The sequence below is a fragment of the Ahaetulla prasina genome, chromosome 2, assembly GCF_028640845.1.
Source record: "Ahaetulla prasina isolate Xishuangbanna chromosome 2, ASM2864084v1, whole genome shotgun sequence".
NCBI lineage: Eukaryota > Metazoa > Chordata > Lepidosauria > Squamata > Colubridae > Ahaetulla > Ahaetulla prasina.
The window spans coordinates 72,783,787-72,799,955 of NC_080540.1; the positions used below are offsets into that span (position 1 = coordinate 72,783,787).

General features: G+C 40.0%; 1 protein-coding gene across 1 annotated transcript in view; it reads right to left on the minus strand.

Moving 5' to 3' along the window:
* STAB1 (stabilin 1) overlaps positions 1–15,909 on the minus strand; it is a 139,278-nt gene extending 123,369 nt beyond the window's left edge. Inside the window, exons 1-3 of the mRNA XM_058173998.1 lie at positions 15,497–15,909; positions 11,287–11,417; positions 7,619–7,734 (exon numbers count right to left, since the gene is read on the minus strand). Of these exons, the coding sequence (XP_058029981.1) occupies positions 7,619–7,734; positions 11,287–11,417; positions 15,497–15,577 (328 nt within the window). The 5' untranslated portion in view covers positions 15,578–15,909. The remainder of the gene's footprint in view (positions 1–7,618; positions 7,735–11,286; positions 11,418–15,496) is intronic.
* Between the last annotated feature and the right edge of the window lie 260 nt (positions 15,910–16,169).

Sequence of the window (16,169 nt, forward strand, 5' to 3'; positions counted from 1 at the left end):
GATTGAATGCCACCACGTGTTTACTGGACCCGTGCCCCTCCTGGCTGGTGCTGGCCACTCAGGAGGTGACACGAGGCTGGCTCCAGGGATTACGAGCGCTTCCTTGTTGGAGGAGTCTTTCCGGCCGCCTTGAAAGAGGCGGTGGTGAGGCCCTCCTCAAGAAGCCTTCCTGGACCCGGCTGTTTTAGGTAATTATCGTCCGGTCTCCAACCCGCTCATGCGAAGGTTGTAGAGAGTATGGTGGCATATCAGTTTCCCCTGCACCTGGAGGAAACTGTCTATCTGGACCCGTTCAGTCCGGCTTCCGACCCGGTTACAGCACTGAGGCGGCTTTGGTCGCGTTGGTGGATGATCTCTGGAGGCCAGGGATAGGGGTTATTCCTCTGCCCTGGTCCTATTAGACCTCTCAGCGGCTTTTGATACCATCGACCATGGTATCCTGCTGCGCCGGTTGGGGGGGTTGGGAGTGGGAGGCACCGTTTATCGGTGGTTCTCCTCCTATCTCTCCGACCCGTCGCACACGGTGTTGACGGGCAGAGGTCGACCCCGCGGCGCCTCACTTGTGGGGTGCCGCAGGGGTCGATTCTCTCGCCCCTTCTGTTCAACATCTATATGAAGCCGCTGGGTGAGATCATCAGTGGCTTTGGTGTGAGGTACCAGCTGTACGCTGATGACACCCAGCTGTACTTTTCCACACCGGGCCACCCCAATGAAGCTATCGAAGTGCTGTCCCGGTGTTTGGAAGCCGTACGGGTCTGGATGGGGAGAAACAGGCTCAAGCTCAATCCCTCCAAGACGGAGTGGCTGTGGATGCCGGCATCCCGGTACAGTCAGCTGAGTCCGCGGCTGACTGTCGGGAGCGAGTCATTGGCCCCGATGGAGAGGGTGCGTAATTTGGGCGTTCTCCTGGATGCACGGCTGTCTTTTGAAGATCATTTGACGGCCGTCTCCAGGAGAGCTTTCCACCAGGTTCGCCTGGTGCGCCAGTTGCGCCCCTTTCTAGACCGGGATGCCTTGTGCACAGTCACTCACGCCCTTGTGACGTCTCGTCTGGACTACTGCAATGCTCTCTACATGGGGCTCCCCCTGAAGGGCATCCGGAGGCTGCAGTTGGTCCAGAATGCAGCTGTGCGGGTGATAGAGGGAGCCCCTCGTGGCTCCCGAGTGACACCTATCCTGCGCAGGCTGCACTGGCTACCTGTGGCCTTCCGGGTGCGCTTCAAGGTGTTGGTGAACGTCTTTAAAGCGCTCCATGGCATAGGGCCGGGTTACTTACGGGACCGCCTGCTGCTACCAAATACCTCTCACCGACCCGTGCGCTCTCACAGAGAGGGACTCCTCAGGGTGCCGTCGGGGCGACAATGTCGTCTGGCGACACCCAGGGGACGGGCCTTCTCTGTGGGGGCCCCCGCCCTCTGGAACGAGCTCCCCCCAGGACTTCGTCAACTTCCGGACCTCCGAACCTTTCGCCGCGAGCTCAAAACTTACTTATTTATCTGCGCTGGACTGGGTTAGTTTTTTAAGTTATGGGTTTTTAAATGGGTTTTACTTCCAAATTTTAATTATGGCCAATTTAAATAAGTTTTTTATTAGTATTTTAATTGTATGTATTGTGCATTTTACTTGGCTGTGAACCGCCCTGAGTCCTTCGGGAGAAGGGCGGTATACAAATTTAAATAATAAATAAATAAATAAATAAATAAATAATAAATAAAACCAACTTACCCAAAGAGGAACAGACAGCACTACTTAACCTGAAAAAAGACACCAACATAATCCTACCAGCAGACAAGGGCAACGCCACGGTGGTTATGAACACATCTGACTACCAAACCAAATTAACCAACCTACTCCAAAACCCTGCATACAAGCCCCTAAAAACAGACCCCACCACCTACCTAGAAAAAACCACTAGATCCAAAATAAAAGCCTCCCCCATCAGCGAAGAAATCCAACAAAGAATCATTCCCAGAGAGAAATCATCCAGATGCCCTAAGCTCTACGGCCTCCCCAAGATACACAAAGAAGGAACCCCACTCAGACCCATAGTCAGCTCCATAGGCTCACCTCTACAAAACCTAGCCAAATTTCTCGCCAAACAACTACAGCCCTATGCAGAATCCATCACCTCACACGTAAAAAACTCATTCCAGTTCATAGAGATCATAAAGAAACAAAACTTACAGCCCAGCGACCTACTCGTGAGCTTTGATGTCATATCCCTCTTCACCCAAGTGCCAATCAAAGAAGCCTTGACAGCTATCCAAAACAAATATAACCCCCCCAAGCACATCCTAGATCTGACCAACCACTGCCTATCCAACACATACTTCATCTATAATGGACAAAAATACAAACAAATAGAAGGAGCACCCATGGGATCACCCCTCTCACCTGTCATTGCCAACCTCTACATGGAACACTTTGAAACCCAAGCACTAGAAAAATCTGATCACAAACCCAAACTCTGGCTCAGATACGTAGACGACACCTTCATAATCTGGCCACACGGGAAAGAAAAACTTGACAACTTCCTCACACACCTCAATAGCCTACACCCCAAAATACAGTTCACCATGGAAACAGAAGTTAACAACCAATTTCCCTTCCTACAAGAAACCCAATGGCTCCCTAGGACACACCATCTACCAGAAGAAAACACACACAAACCGCTATCTGCACGCACTCTCACACCACCACCCAGCACAGATCAACTCCGTAGCCAAGACACTCATCTCTAGAACAAAACGCTTAGCTGACGAACAACACCTAAAAACCGAACTACACACTCTCACAAACGTACTAACATCCAATGGATTCCAGAGAAATAAGATTACCAAACTAATCCAAAAAGAACCCCCCACTAAAATCCAAGACAGAGAACAAGAAACGGCACAGCCCTCCTCCCATATATAAAAGGCACCACAGACAGAATCAGCAAGATCCTCCACAAACATAACATCAAGACAGCATTCTGCACAAACCAAAAAATATCCACCATCCTAAGAAACCCCAAAGACAAAATTGAGTTAGAAAATCAAGGAGTATATGAAATCCCATGCACCGCCTGCCCCACCACATACATCGGACAAACCAACAGAAGAATAAGTGCACGCATTGAAGAACACAAGAACTCAGTCAAAAAAGAGGAACCAACTTCTTCCCTGGTCCAACACCTTAAAGCCACAGGACACGATATTGACTTTACAAAGACCAGAACTATCGCCAAAACTGAACACTTTAACAACAGAATAATCAGAGAAGCCATTGAGATAGAAAAACGCCCGCACAGCATGAACAAACGAGATGATACCTCCCACCTACCAGCCATTTGGAAACCAGCCATTTGGAAACCCGCCCTTATTGACAAACGAGTCCCTAACACGAGGAATGACACCAGACCCACACTCACGAGGTCCACACAGGATGTCACCACCACACATCCACCCAGAAAACAGACCCAAACCCACACTGATCAGGAAGCACGACCAAGGACCAGAAGCCAGACCGCAGCTGCAACATTAGCCATTTCAAACCCCTCCAATCCATACATACAGCAGACAGACACCCACTATGAAGATGTAGCACGACCACAAACACGAAGCCAAACAACAGCATTGCAGCTCACCAGCTCAAATTCCCCTGCAACTCAGACTAATCTGAGCACAACCAAGCCCCCACCAACACAGGACACACCCTCATCCAATCAGAGCACAAAAAAACCCCATCCAATCAGAGCACAGCCAAGCTCCCACCCAGTCAGTTCAAACTCCCACTAGCAGTTAAAAAGGAAGAAACAGCTGCAATCACACATTGCTCGGGAGAAAACCCGAATAACCAAAGACCTACATACAAACACCCGCGAAAACCTCAGAATATATATATATATATGTATATGTATATATATACACACACACACACATACACACACACACACACAAGTGTAACATACATAAGAAAGTGTTACAAGTGTGGGAGAAGAAGAAAGGGGAAAATTGCATAAAGAACAATAGAGATACAAAGATTGTAGAAAATAAGATATATTTGTGTATTTAAATACAGAATATCCTGTGTGAAAAATATTTTAAAAAGAGAATACCTAGGTATATTTTCTCATATGTGAAGGTGGGAGAACTTCGTCCAAACGATAAACATGGCAACTACAGCAACTATCACTAAAGCAGGTAAAAAAATAGCGACAATCCCTTCACCTACTACAGCTTCACCTACGACCGCACATGGCAAAGATAAATCTGATCTGGCAATGAACATGAAAAGCATGCAAATAATATTACTGTCGTGTCCCACTCCTCCGCTGACGGCTGGGTCAGGGAAATCCGAATCAGGCTTGCCTCTGCAGCTCTGCCCAAAGTCCTAGCAAAGTCCTCAGAGCAGGCAGGAGACCAGTAAGTGACTTCAGCAAGATAAGTTCGACTTTTGCCTGACTCAGAGACTGCCAGAAAGTAGATCCTTTATATAGGCCATGGGGTGTGGCTCCATGACTCAGCACTCATTAAGGCCTGCCCCTCCCTTCCCTCTGTTGCCTCCGCCTATCCAATCTTCTGATGCGAGGGTCACACCAATCAGCTGTTGGTAATAAACCCTCCTCAGGCTCACATGCTGTGGAGGAGGGGGAGGGGTCTAGCTGCTCCGTTTGCCTGGGCATGGAGTCAGGGCTGGGGCAGGGAGATTCTCCTTCTTCTGCAGTTTGTGTGGGCATGGAGCCAGGACTGCGACCGGGAGGCATACATTCCTCAGTGTTCGGGAGCAGGTAAGAAGGCCCCGGCTGCTCTGAGGGCGGGCAAGACACAACAATTACAAACATTACAGGAAATAATGAATAAAACTCAAGAAGCAACCACCAACAACCACGAAGAAACAAAAACGCTACACAAAGAATTTGAGAAATTTCCTGACAGTTAGAATAATTAATAAGTGGAACGACTTGCCTGCAGAAGTTGTGAATGCTCCAACACTGGAAATTTTTAAGAAAATGTTGGATAACCATCTGTCTGAGATGATGTAGGGTTTCCTGCCTGGGCAGGGGGTTGGACTAGAAGGCCTCCAAGGTCTTTCCAAGCCAAGACTAGAAGGCTTCCAACTCTGTTGTTATTATTATTATTATAATTAAAGACTGAAATTGGTGAAATGAAGGAGGAAATTAAAAACATGAAAGATAAAATTGTTGATATTCAACAAGTAATGCTAGAAAATGAACAAAGAATTAAAAAAGTGGAATCTAAAATAGAGCAAATTGACAATAAAGTAGAAAAGATGGAGCAGAAAGCCCTACAATTAAATAGTGAGTTAAGTGAGTCAATTGCGGATCTGGAAATGTAAAAACCTTCGTTATTTTTAAGATTCCAAAATATTCCAGAAGAAAAGGATGAAGACTTGGGAGAGAAAATGGCAGAGATACTATCAGAAGCCTTAGGAAAAGACAAACTAGAAATAAGGAGAGAATTGGACCAAGTTTACCAAGTATACCAAGTATACACAAAATACGCAAGAAGACATAGAAAGTTGTGGTGGCTCAAGGCTATAAGAAGCCTGTTATTAAAACCAGCTGCCTGCAATTACTGCAGGTTCAAGCCCCACCAGGTCCAAGGTTGACTCAGCCTTCCATCCTTTATAAGGTAGGTAAAATGAGGACCCAGATTGTTGGGGGGGCAATAAGTTGACTTTGTAAATATACAAATAGAATGAGACTATTGCCTTACACACTGTAAGCCGCCCTGAGTCTTCGGAGAAGGGCGGGATATAAATGTAAACAAAAAAAAAAAAAAGGCAAGAGAGGTACATATCAGGTTTATTAAAAGAGCAACGAGAGATGAAATACACAAACAAACAAGACAGGAACCTATAATATACAAAGGTAAAGAAATTATAGTATTAAAACAAATACCACGCAGAATAAGGGACCAGAGACAACAATACCAATTTCTCACAACACAATTAATAGGATACAAGGTCAGGTTTAGATGGTTAATACCGGAAGGCATACTCATAACATGGCAGGCAAAAAAATATAAGGTAGACACAATTGAAAAAGTGCAGGATGTTTTTGAACAGCACTTTGCACAGGAAGAAGAACAGAAAAGTGAGGAGGAACCTGAGAGCAGAAGTCAAGACGAAGAGATACTAGTGGAAATAGAACAAGAAAGAGAAACATAAAAGAGACAAGAAAAAGAAAAAGAGCGGATAGAAAGAGAAGGAGAAGGAGGAAGGCGAGTAAGAGAGACAAAAAACACAAAAAAGATAGAACAAATAAAAAAAGGGAGAGGCAAATAAGGTGTTTTTAGTAAACATTAATGGTTTACAAATACCAAGAAAGAGAGCTCAAACCCTCAGCAAATTTAAAAAAATAGAAACAGATGTGATATGGTTACAGGAGGTCCACATCAAAAAGGATTACAGAAAATTGCTAGAAAACGTAAAATTAGGGAATTGACGAGAGACTAGAAATATTAGATGATGGAAAAAGGCAAAAAGCTTATATATGCATGTATATGAAAGAAAATGAATAGTCAGAAACATAGATAGGATAGAAGATAAAAAGAAATAAAAGAGAATGGGACAAAAAAAGTTATTTAACGAAATGAAAGAGGGAACAAGGATATAAACATGGGAGGAATAAGGAAACAAAGCTGATGTAAAGAAGAAACATAGCTTTTTTTTAATGCATGTTATGTATTGTTATTCTTTTTTGTCATATGTTTTATGACAAAAGAACAATGTATTATTGTTTTTTTTGTTAAAAAATAAAAATATATTGGGGGGAAAATAGAGAGGACTGTAAAAGAACTGTAAAGTGGTATACAGTATGTCTAAGTGCTATTGCTATTGCTAAATCAGATTTATCCTCATTGCAAGGCATTATGAACAATGTATGCCCGTTTATTCTTTGTTCAATGGTCTTGTGGAGAATGCTGTATTCATATAAACACCAGAGTCTAATTTTGTTTCTTTGGGCCATCCGAGATAACAGGGAGCCTTCCTGAAATCTGGTTCCTTCAGAATAACAGAATCTCGAAAATCTAAAAGTACATCTCTTCCCCTCATCTTTACAGCTCAAGAAAATAAGGAGAGTCCCTTCTGACACATTTGCCATGCCCCCTGCCTTCCTTCTGCAGGCTCAGCTGCCTCTTATCTGTGGCTCTTCTTCCTGTCTCCCAAGGTCAGTCCTAGACACCATTACAATTGGAGACCATTCTTTGCATAGACTTGACTGGGATTGACTGTTGCGTGTCAAAAGTGCAATTGTTGTGTTATGTCTTCAACGTGGTTTTTTTAAATTTTTGTTCTCCTTTTCCTATTGTATGTCAACATTGTACATTGCCTGTACAACATGTGGCAACTGGGGGTGTTTATAAATGGATTAAATCAATTATTGCAAAAGAAGAGACTGTATATTTTTTATGTATAACAGCATGCTGATGCTGCCTGCCTCTGTATAGCCCAGTGTTTAAATCCTTATTCCTTACTGGATTTCAAGAGCTCCATGGATTCAGTACATACAAACTCCAAAAGTTTGTCAAGCAAAACATGCTTCCCAAACCATCCTATAAACCTCTGACTCCTTGTCTATGTGATATGTGTCCTATAGTCAAAGACTTACCATAGCATTCAGCACCCCAGTATCCAGGGCAGCACTGTTTTTCTTCACCATGATTAAGGCAGGTATAAGTGCACCCCGGCATAGAGAGGGTGTTCTCACTCAGTTTTATTGTATATCTGAAATAGGAAAACACACATATACCCAGACACATATGTTATCAAACAGGGAACTACTGGTGGCACAGTGGTTAGAATGCAGTACTGCAGGCTACTTCTGCTGACTGCTGGCAGCCAGCAATTCAGCAGTTCAATTCTTACCGGCTCAAGGTTGATTCAGCCTTCCGTCTTTCTGAGGTCAGTAAAATAAGGACCCAGATTGTTGCTGGGCAAGTTGGGGCATAAGGTAATATATTCAAATAATACCTATAGCACAGAAAAGCCTAAATCTGATCTGGAAATACTTTCTATCACCATCAACAGCCTTGAAGGTAAAACTAGAAATGGCAGTGCCATTTTTCTGACCCAAATTTGGCTGCCCAGAATCAATGATCTAGCATTGTTCACCTTATTTCCATTACTCTTGGTTCTCAGTTTTGTGTGTATAGATATGTGTATGTGTGTGTACAGGTATGTACCAGGGGTGAAATCCAGCAGGTTCTGACAGGTTCTGGAGAACTGGTAGTGGAAATTTTGAGTAGTTCGGAGAACTACAGATACCACCTCTGGCTGGTCCCAGAGTGGGGTGGGAATGGAAATTTTGCAATATCCTTCCCCTGCCATGCCCCCCAAGCCATGCCCCCCAAGCCACACCACGCCCCCCAAGCCACGCCCACAGAACCGGTAATAAAAAAAATTGAATTTCACCACTGGTATGTACTCATAAACATATGTACTTAAGCATGTAAGTAAGTATAAGAAGAATTTGTAAGAAGTACTTTCAAAAACCTAAAAGGATATAATTTTAAAGAAAAGCAAAAACATTTTTATTTCAGAACACAGGAACAGAGTAAGAAGAATAGTAGATTTAAAAAGGCAAATTCTAATTGAATAATTAAATAAAAAACAAGTAGTTAATAAATAAATCAGTACAATAGTGGAATAAATTGCTCATGAAAAATGTGGATAAAGAATTGGAGGTGTTCAAGCAGGAGGTGAACATGGAGAAGCAATCTATCTACGTTGCTTTAATTTGTAATCCTGTACTGAATTGTTAGGCCCAATGTCCAAAATGCCTCCTTCCAATTCTGTAATTTTATCTATACACCTCTGCTTGGTTTAACAATAGATGAGGTGCTTTGTTGTGTCAGTATTATTTACATGCAACGTTAAGCTAGCATAGCGAACACAATTGCTTGCTGCTACAGGTTCACTTCTATGGCTGCACCATTCATGGCTTTAAAAAAGGAGCCAGCAGACATGAGCACACCATAGTAGAACATATTCGCTATTCAGTCATATTAAGCATTGTCAAACATACCCAATAGAAGATGCCTACATTGTCAACTAAGCTGCATGCATAGGATGATTTTTCTGTTATTCCAAGAAATACTTCCTCTATTCATAGAGTAAATCTTTAAGATCCCTCAATTTTTTGACTACATATTACTAATGGCTATCAATTTACCAATTTCTTAGCAGTATGAACTATTCTCCAACCTGAGTTCCTTCTAGATGTGTGAATTTCAACTTCAGGATTCTCATAAATTGCCCTGCTGGCTGGGAGATTCTGAAATCCTCTCCGGATTGGGAGAAGCTAACTTAGAAAGTTAACATGTCACCATCCAAGTTACACTGAAAAGATTTAATCCGCATACCAGAAGCTCAGTTTAAAAAGACTTTGAGAATTATTGAAAATCATAAAGGAAATTAAATTAATCCCACCACATATACTAAAAGTACAAGAATAATTTAAGCCCTTGAATTTCAGCCCTATTTCTGTAAATCAAGGTATAGCAACTTCAATATCAATGAGAAGCTGTGCAGTTTTGGTTTTCAAAAGCTAAATAAATTACTGCAGGTACGTTTGACTGCAAATGGGTTGGCATCAAAATATTAAGAATTTAGAATATTCTGGAACTTAATTTCAAAATGTAGACATGAGGAATAGGACCTAATAGAACATAACTATTATTTTAGGAAATCAGCATCCAATAAAAAAGCATAGATGTTAATTTGCAATTTGAGTAATACTAGACTAAAAATTAAAAAATTATGAGAAAATGATCTACTCTAGATTCAAAAATAAGAGGAAACATATTTGCTAGTTGATAGATAAATAATAAAAAAACAGATAGGTTGAATTTTATTATGGTCACAGATTAAAATAAAAACATTACTATTATTTTTTTGCATTATAAAATGACAACCAGTACCAAATATATTATTAATATAAGGAAAGGAAAAGATACGTAAAGGCTGCTTTGGTATCTATTGGAAAAAAACAGTGTATGTCATAGTTTCCAATAATTTTTGGCATCTTTTATAGCGATTATTGGCATTCAGATGCTTATTTGATTTTTATTTAAATTTTGTTATGTCTGAAGTTATTTTAATATACTTGTAGAACCCACCATTGCAGTACTTGAGCTGTGAGCAAGGGCTACCCTAAAGCAAAGATTGGTACAGTAAATAAATAAAGATTGTCTGAATTTGATTTGTGCCTCATAGCCATAGGAAATCCTGATTACCATTCTAAGCCAGAGAGGTATCTTGAACAGCTCAGTCTCATTTTCTCTAAATACCACAAAACATTTTGCACACACCTGAATTAATAATTTTTTCTTCAGTGGCACTTAAAGTCTAGGTTCCACTCTACAGTTATGTAAATCAAGGTACAGTTTATTTATTTATTTTATTTATTTATTTATTCAAATTTGTATACCGCCCTATCTCCCTAGGGACTCAGGGCGGTTCACAGGCAAGTAAAAATACATATAAATACAGAGTAAAATATCCATTAAAAAACTTATTTGATGTAGCCAAATAATTAAAAGAACAATATATATAATAAAACCCATTAAAATCTAAATTTAAAAATCTAAAAATCTAATCCAGTCCTGCGCAAATGAATAGATGTGCTTTAAGCTCGCGGCGGAAGGTTCGGAGGTCCGGAAGTTTACTGCAGATATTAAGATGTGTTGCTCATAGTGACTTCTATTATAAATATTATTGTTAAAAATGGGTACTACTTTAAAAATGGGTGATTTATCTGTCTACCTCTCCATTATCATCCACCTGCCTGCTTGCCTACTTAAGAAAACAAATATGTTTATTCCTGTTTCAATTACTAAATAATACGATTGAAATTTGCCGCAGGCCGTAATCTGACATTCTTTCTTTACTCCACTCTAATTATCTCAAAATGAAAAGTAGTAACATCATCCAGATGTGGTTACACATCAGATGTGGTTACATAAGTCAGCTCTGTCACTTAATGAAATGTATTATTTACATTGAAACCTCCAAGTCTTTGGTATCAGGGTTGTTACGTATCTGATGTAACGTCACAAACCAGGCTCAAATTCTGCACGCACAGAAAGTAGAAGCTTGACAGATGTTGTCTCCTATTAACTGTGACTGGCTATGGGGTTTTTCTTCTTTATTTTTCCTCATAGGTATAAACCATATAAAACCTATGGCTTTACATTAAGCAAAGTGCCCTTTGATTCATTGGGAATCCCTGTTCTAAAATACATTATACACACTGAGATAGAAAAGAGCACCTTTTACCTGCATTGCTCTGGCTTGTGACTTCTCATCCATCCAGTTGGGCAAATTGTCATCAAAGTATGAACACTACACTTAGTGCAAGGAGAATTCTTCTTATATGTGAACTTCCGGTCACATCGCATTGTTTTTAACTGGAAAAAGGGAAGGTGATAATTCTTATACGAAATGCACAATTCCATAACTCATTTAAAAGATAATAAGTAGCATCAGCAGGTTTTCAAAACTGTTGCATTTCTTATCTCCACAGATAAAGCCAAGAGACATTTGGAAATAGTTCTGATCAATCCATATCTAATGCATACCAGCCTTCCTTGATCAAACATTGTTTGATGATTTGGACTGTCCAGCCCCATCATCACAGCATGCCAACTGAGAAATATGGGAACTATAGTGCAACACATCCCAGAGACTCTGGAAACAAACTGACCCACATTAATGAATTACTGATTTTGGCTTTTCTGCAACATGCACAGAAAATATGCCCCCATGCCAACACATTAACCTCGGTCAGCAGCACTTCCCCAACAATGTTGTAATGAAACCCAGACAGCCTTTCATTTCCCCATTCTTCAGTCCAGATGGTTCTGCTTTATGAGCCCCATGACAGTAAGGCCATAACTAACATATTTTGGAACCCTGATATGTTCAACTGCAAAAAAAGGGTGCACCCACCGTCCACAGAGATCTGCTTTCACTCAGATAATTAACACCAACACTGGGGAAATTTTGGTTTTGTTCAAAAGTAGATAAGAGAGCCCTGAAGCACTCAGGGGGTGGGAATCATGCCTGGGGAATTTGGAGGAGGGAAGCAGTGAGCAAGCAGATAAGAGGCTGGAGCAAGGTATTTATCTTTTCTGGTGCTCTGTTGTTTCTTTGAGGAAAAATAGATTGGATCTCACTTCTACGTATCTTACTTCTACATATTTGACCATAGTAGTAAGGTGCCTGTTCTTAATCCAGAGAAAAACATAACTCTGTGAAGGAATGACTCCTCTGAATGTGACCAGCATCTAACTGATGACCCAACAGTATGCAACGGCAGCCAAAAAAGCCAATGCAATTCTAAGTTGCATTAATAGAGGGATTCAATCAAGATCAGGTGAAGTAGTGATATACCTCTATAAAGCCTTAATAAGATCACACCTTGAATATTGCATCCAGTTTTGGTCACCACACTATAAAAAAGATTTGAGACTCTAGAAAGAGTGCAGAGAAGAGCAACCAAGACGATTAGGGGACTGGAGGCATATGAAGACATATGAAGAACGGTTGCAGGAACTGGGCATGGCTAGTCTAGTGAAGAGAAGGACCAGGGGAGACATGATAGCAGTGTTCCAATATTTGAGGGGCTGTCTCAGAGTGGGGGGGCAAGCTATTTTCCAAAGGACCTGAAGGCCAGACAAGGAATAATGGATGGAAACTGAACAAAGAAAGATTCAAGCTAGAAATAAGGAGAAATTTTCTGACAATGAGAACAATCAACCAATGGAACAGCTTGCCTTCAGAAGTTGTGGGAGCTTCATCACTGGAAGCTTTCAAGAAGAGACTGGCTGCCATCTGTCAGAAATGGTGTAGAGTCTCTTGCTTGGAGGGGGGGTTGGACTAGATGACCTACAAAGTCCCTTCCAACTCTGTTATTCAGCTCTGTTAAGTCTCTCCAGTTCAGCAATTGATATAACTGAACTTTCTCTGGGAAGTGGAAGATCACTCCATTCCTATTGCTATACTGCATTTTTCAATAAATGCAAGATTTTATTCCATTTGTTATAGAAATACTCTAAATAAACACAAACACTTGAACCCATTAAAATGGGTAAACAAAAGTTATCTTTAAAAAGTTAAAACCAAATTATACACTCAAAGCATTACTGGATTAGATTAAGTTATTGGCTCAATGTTCTAATTCAGAAAGTAATCCCATTCAATGAATGGTAACATTTCAGTAATTTGCTCTCTGTGTTTTATTCATCACTGCAGGCAATAAACGACAACATCAGACTTCTGGATGTAATTCTTCAGACTCTTAGCCAGTGTCAGTACACTCAGCCCTCTTCAAACCCACTACACCATTATTGTTGACACATTCCTAACATTGAGTTTATTGTGTGGCAAAATAATTTATTTGTTTAAGCACTAGAAAGTAATGTGACTCCCTTTCTCTTTTTGTGGTTTTTGTACTTAGCAACAGGACATTTATTTTAAAAAAAAGTCTTTAACCACATAATGCTGTTATTCGTATTATTATAAAGGCATGTTTAGGAACATATAATGAACGAAGTTTCCACTTTATCTTCCTATTCTGTACATTTATATGAACACAGTATCATTCTACAGATTTTTGTGGGGCAGGGAGGATTATTGAAATTCATCCTGTTCAAAGTTCCTTAAATTTGGATAAACTCAGTTTCAACATAGCTCTTTAAATGCTCTCAAAAATCCAGATCCACCAGGGAAAAGGTGATTCGGATTCTACACGCGCTCACAGAGCACCCAAAGTTATATGCTTTGCAGCTGTGTGATCCCAAGAAAAGGTAAAGATCCCTGTTTTAAGACAAAGAATAACCAATTTTTTGATACATATCCAGATTTCTCTAAATCATCTTTTCCTGTTGAAACTGGATTGCTGCGTAGCCCTATTTCTTTCTCAGAAAGGACAAATATATTTCCCTGCATAATTCTCTCCCATCTCTAACGTCTTCTATAGATTTATTTACTTATTTTTAAATAAATAACTGAAGGGTGCAAACATATTTAATACTGCTTCCTCCCTCCTATTTTCTCCACAACAGAGTGAGGTGGGTTGGGTGACAACAATTGACTGGCCTGAAGACATGCATTCATTCACAACTGTTTTATATCTTAAAAAATACTTATGCTATGAGGATCTTTATCAATAATTAAATTACTTTTTGATCCATTCTATATTCATAAATGTTTGTTCAAGATATGATTAAAAAAAAAAAAGATCTTGAGTAAACAGCAATAGATTGACAAGGAGATCTGATTCTGAGTTGTTTACAACCAGAAATAAAATTATTTTTCTTTTCCTAAAATTATGTAGTTGAAATTATAATTCTTGGTTCATTATGGAAAATTATATGTGGAAGGACTGAGAGTTTAAAATAATTTCTTGGAATGTGATGATGATGAGAAGGAGGAAGAGGATGATGAAGAAAAATCTGGCAGACTGTGTAACCAACCATAATAAAAATAATACTTCATCTACCTATCCCAGATTCTTGGGAAGGATTAATAGATGAATAAAAATGCAAAATCCAGTCTAAACATCTATGCAACCAACATCATAATTTATTGTTTAAAATTTATTAAAATTTTATTTAAAATGTAAATGCCACCCAACTCCCAGTGATCTTTTATTCCAGGCTCTGGTGGATCATCAGAATTTCCAAAATACTGGGGGAAGGGGGAGAAATTTGAATTAAATACAAACATGAGTGGAAAGGTTAACCTGGATCAAAGACTTGTGCAGAATTTCCACAACCTGCCAAGATCCCACAACAAAGGTGGGTAGGGCCAGGGTCTCTTTGGTGGGTCAAGGAATGGTGAAATGGTGTCTTAAGTACGTGCAAGCCATAAGGCATGCATTTTCCCCCTTAGCTTCCCTAAAACTCCCAAATGGGGGAAAAAAAATAGGGAGACCAAATTTTTACTCTTTCTACTCTGGGAGGCTTCAAGGAATGTTAGTGGGATTGCCCTATTGCAATCTTGAATTAGACCATATATTTATCAATGTTTAAATAAGAATAATTGAAAGGAGGAAATTATTCAGCTTTTACAAATATCTAATCTAAAAATTAAAAATAGTTAGGTCATGCTAAAGGAATTGCCAAATCACTTGATCTAACTTTCTAATTCTAATGGAAAGTTCTCAATTGTTTAATTCATTAAAACGCATCAACTTTGCAATCTTATACATGTATTTTCCCAAACCATACATTTAGTGCAAGGACAGACACAGCTCTAAGGTCCAGTTAAGTGGGAAGCTGAATGCTTTCTCCAGTTGAAGTAATATTTATTCTTTCAACTCATTGTCTTTTCAAACATCCTACTGCCCCTTTAAGTGCTGAAGGATTCTACAACTTTTGCCTGAGAAGCAAGCTAATTTTCCCAAGTTCCCCAAGAGCTTATTTCCAAGTTAAAATGTCAGAACAGACTGCAGTTTTCACCCCTCAGAGAACAGAAAACTCACCACATTTTTCTGCCCTTCGGCTGGAAAAGTTGCACATGTTGCTAGGATGAACAAGACTAATCCAAGAATTTTCCTTGGCATGTTTTTTGCAGAAGAAATCTTTTTGCTCAAAGTGTGGAAGTGAAGCGTTCAGTTTGATAAAATAACACCGCCTACTAAAAATGGGACCCAAAAAACTGTGAAGTTAAATGAGAACAGAGCGAAAGCCTTTGCATGATGTAAATCTCTTAGTCCTAACTATTCAGAAGGAGCAGCATTTTGACTAAGCCTCAACTGTCAGCAGATTTAAAAGGAAAAAGCAGGGACGCATAGTAAGTATGAAAATGATCCCGAGAAAGGAAAACAATGGATTACTCAAAACAGGAACATTAACAAGTTTCCTCTCTTCTATCAGTTATGACAGACAGAAGGAAATCCTTTCTTTTTTTTTTTCTCATTGGAATGGAAGCCTGATTGTGTATTTAACAATGAGGTAAAGCTGCCCAGTGAAATAGATTTTATTAACAACCCAAATGGTAAATTTATACGATATCAGGGTAGCTTTTAATTCACCGGCAATATTTCAGCAAGTCAATAAAAACATGAAATATAAGATAGCAATGTAGAGAAAATGCTCCTTATAAGCATAGTGGCTTCCTGATTATTTCTTGCTATGAAGAACAATCCTTATGAA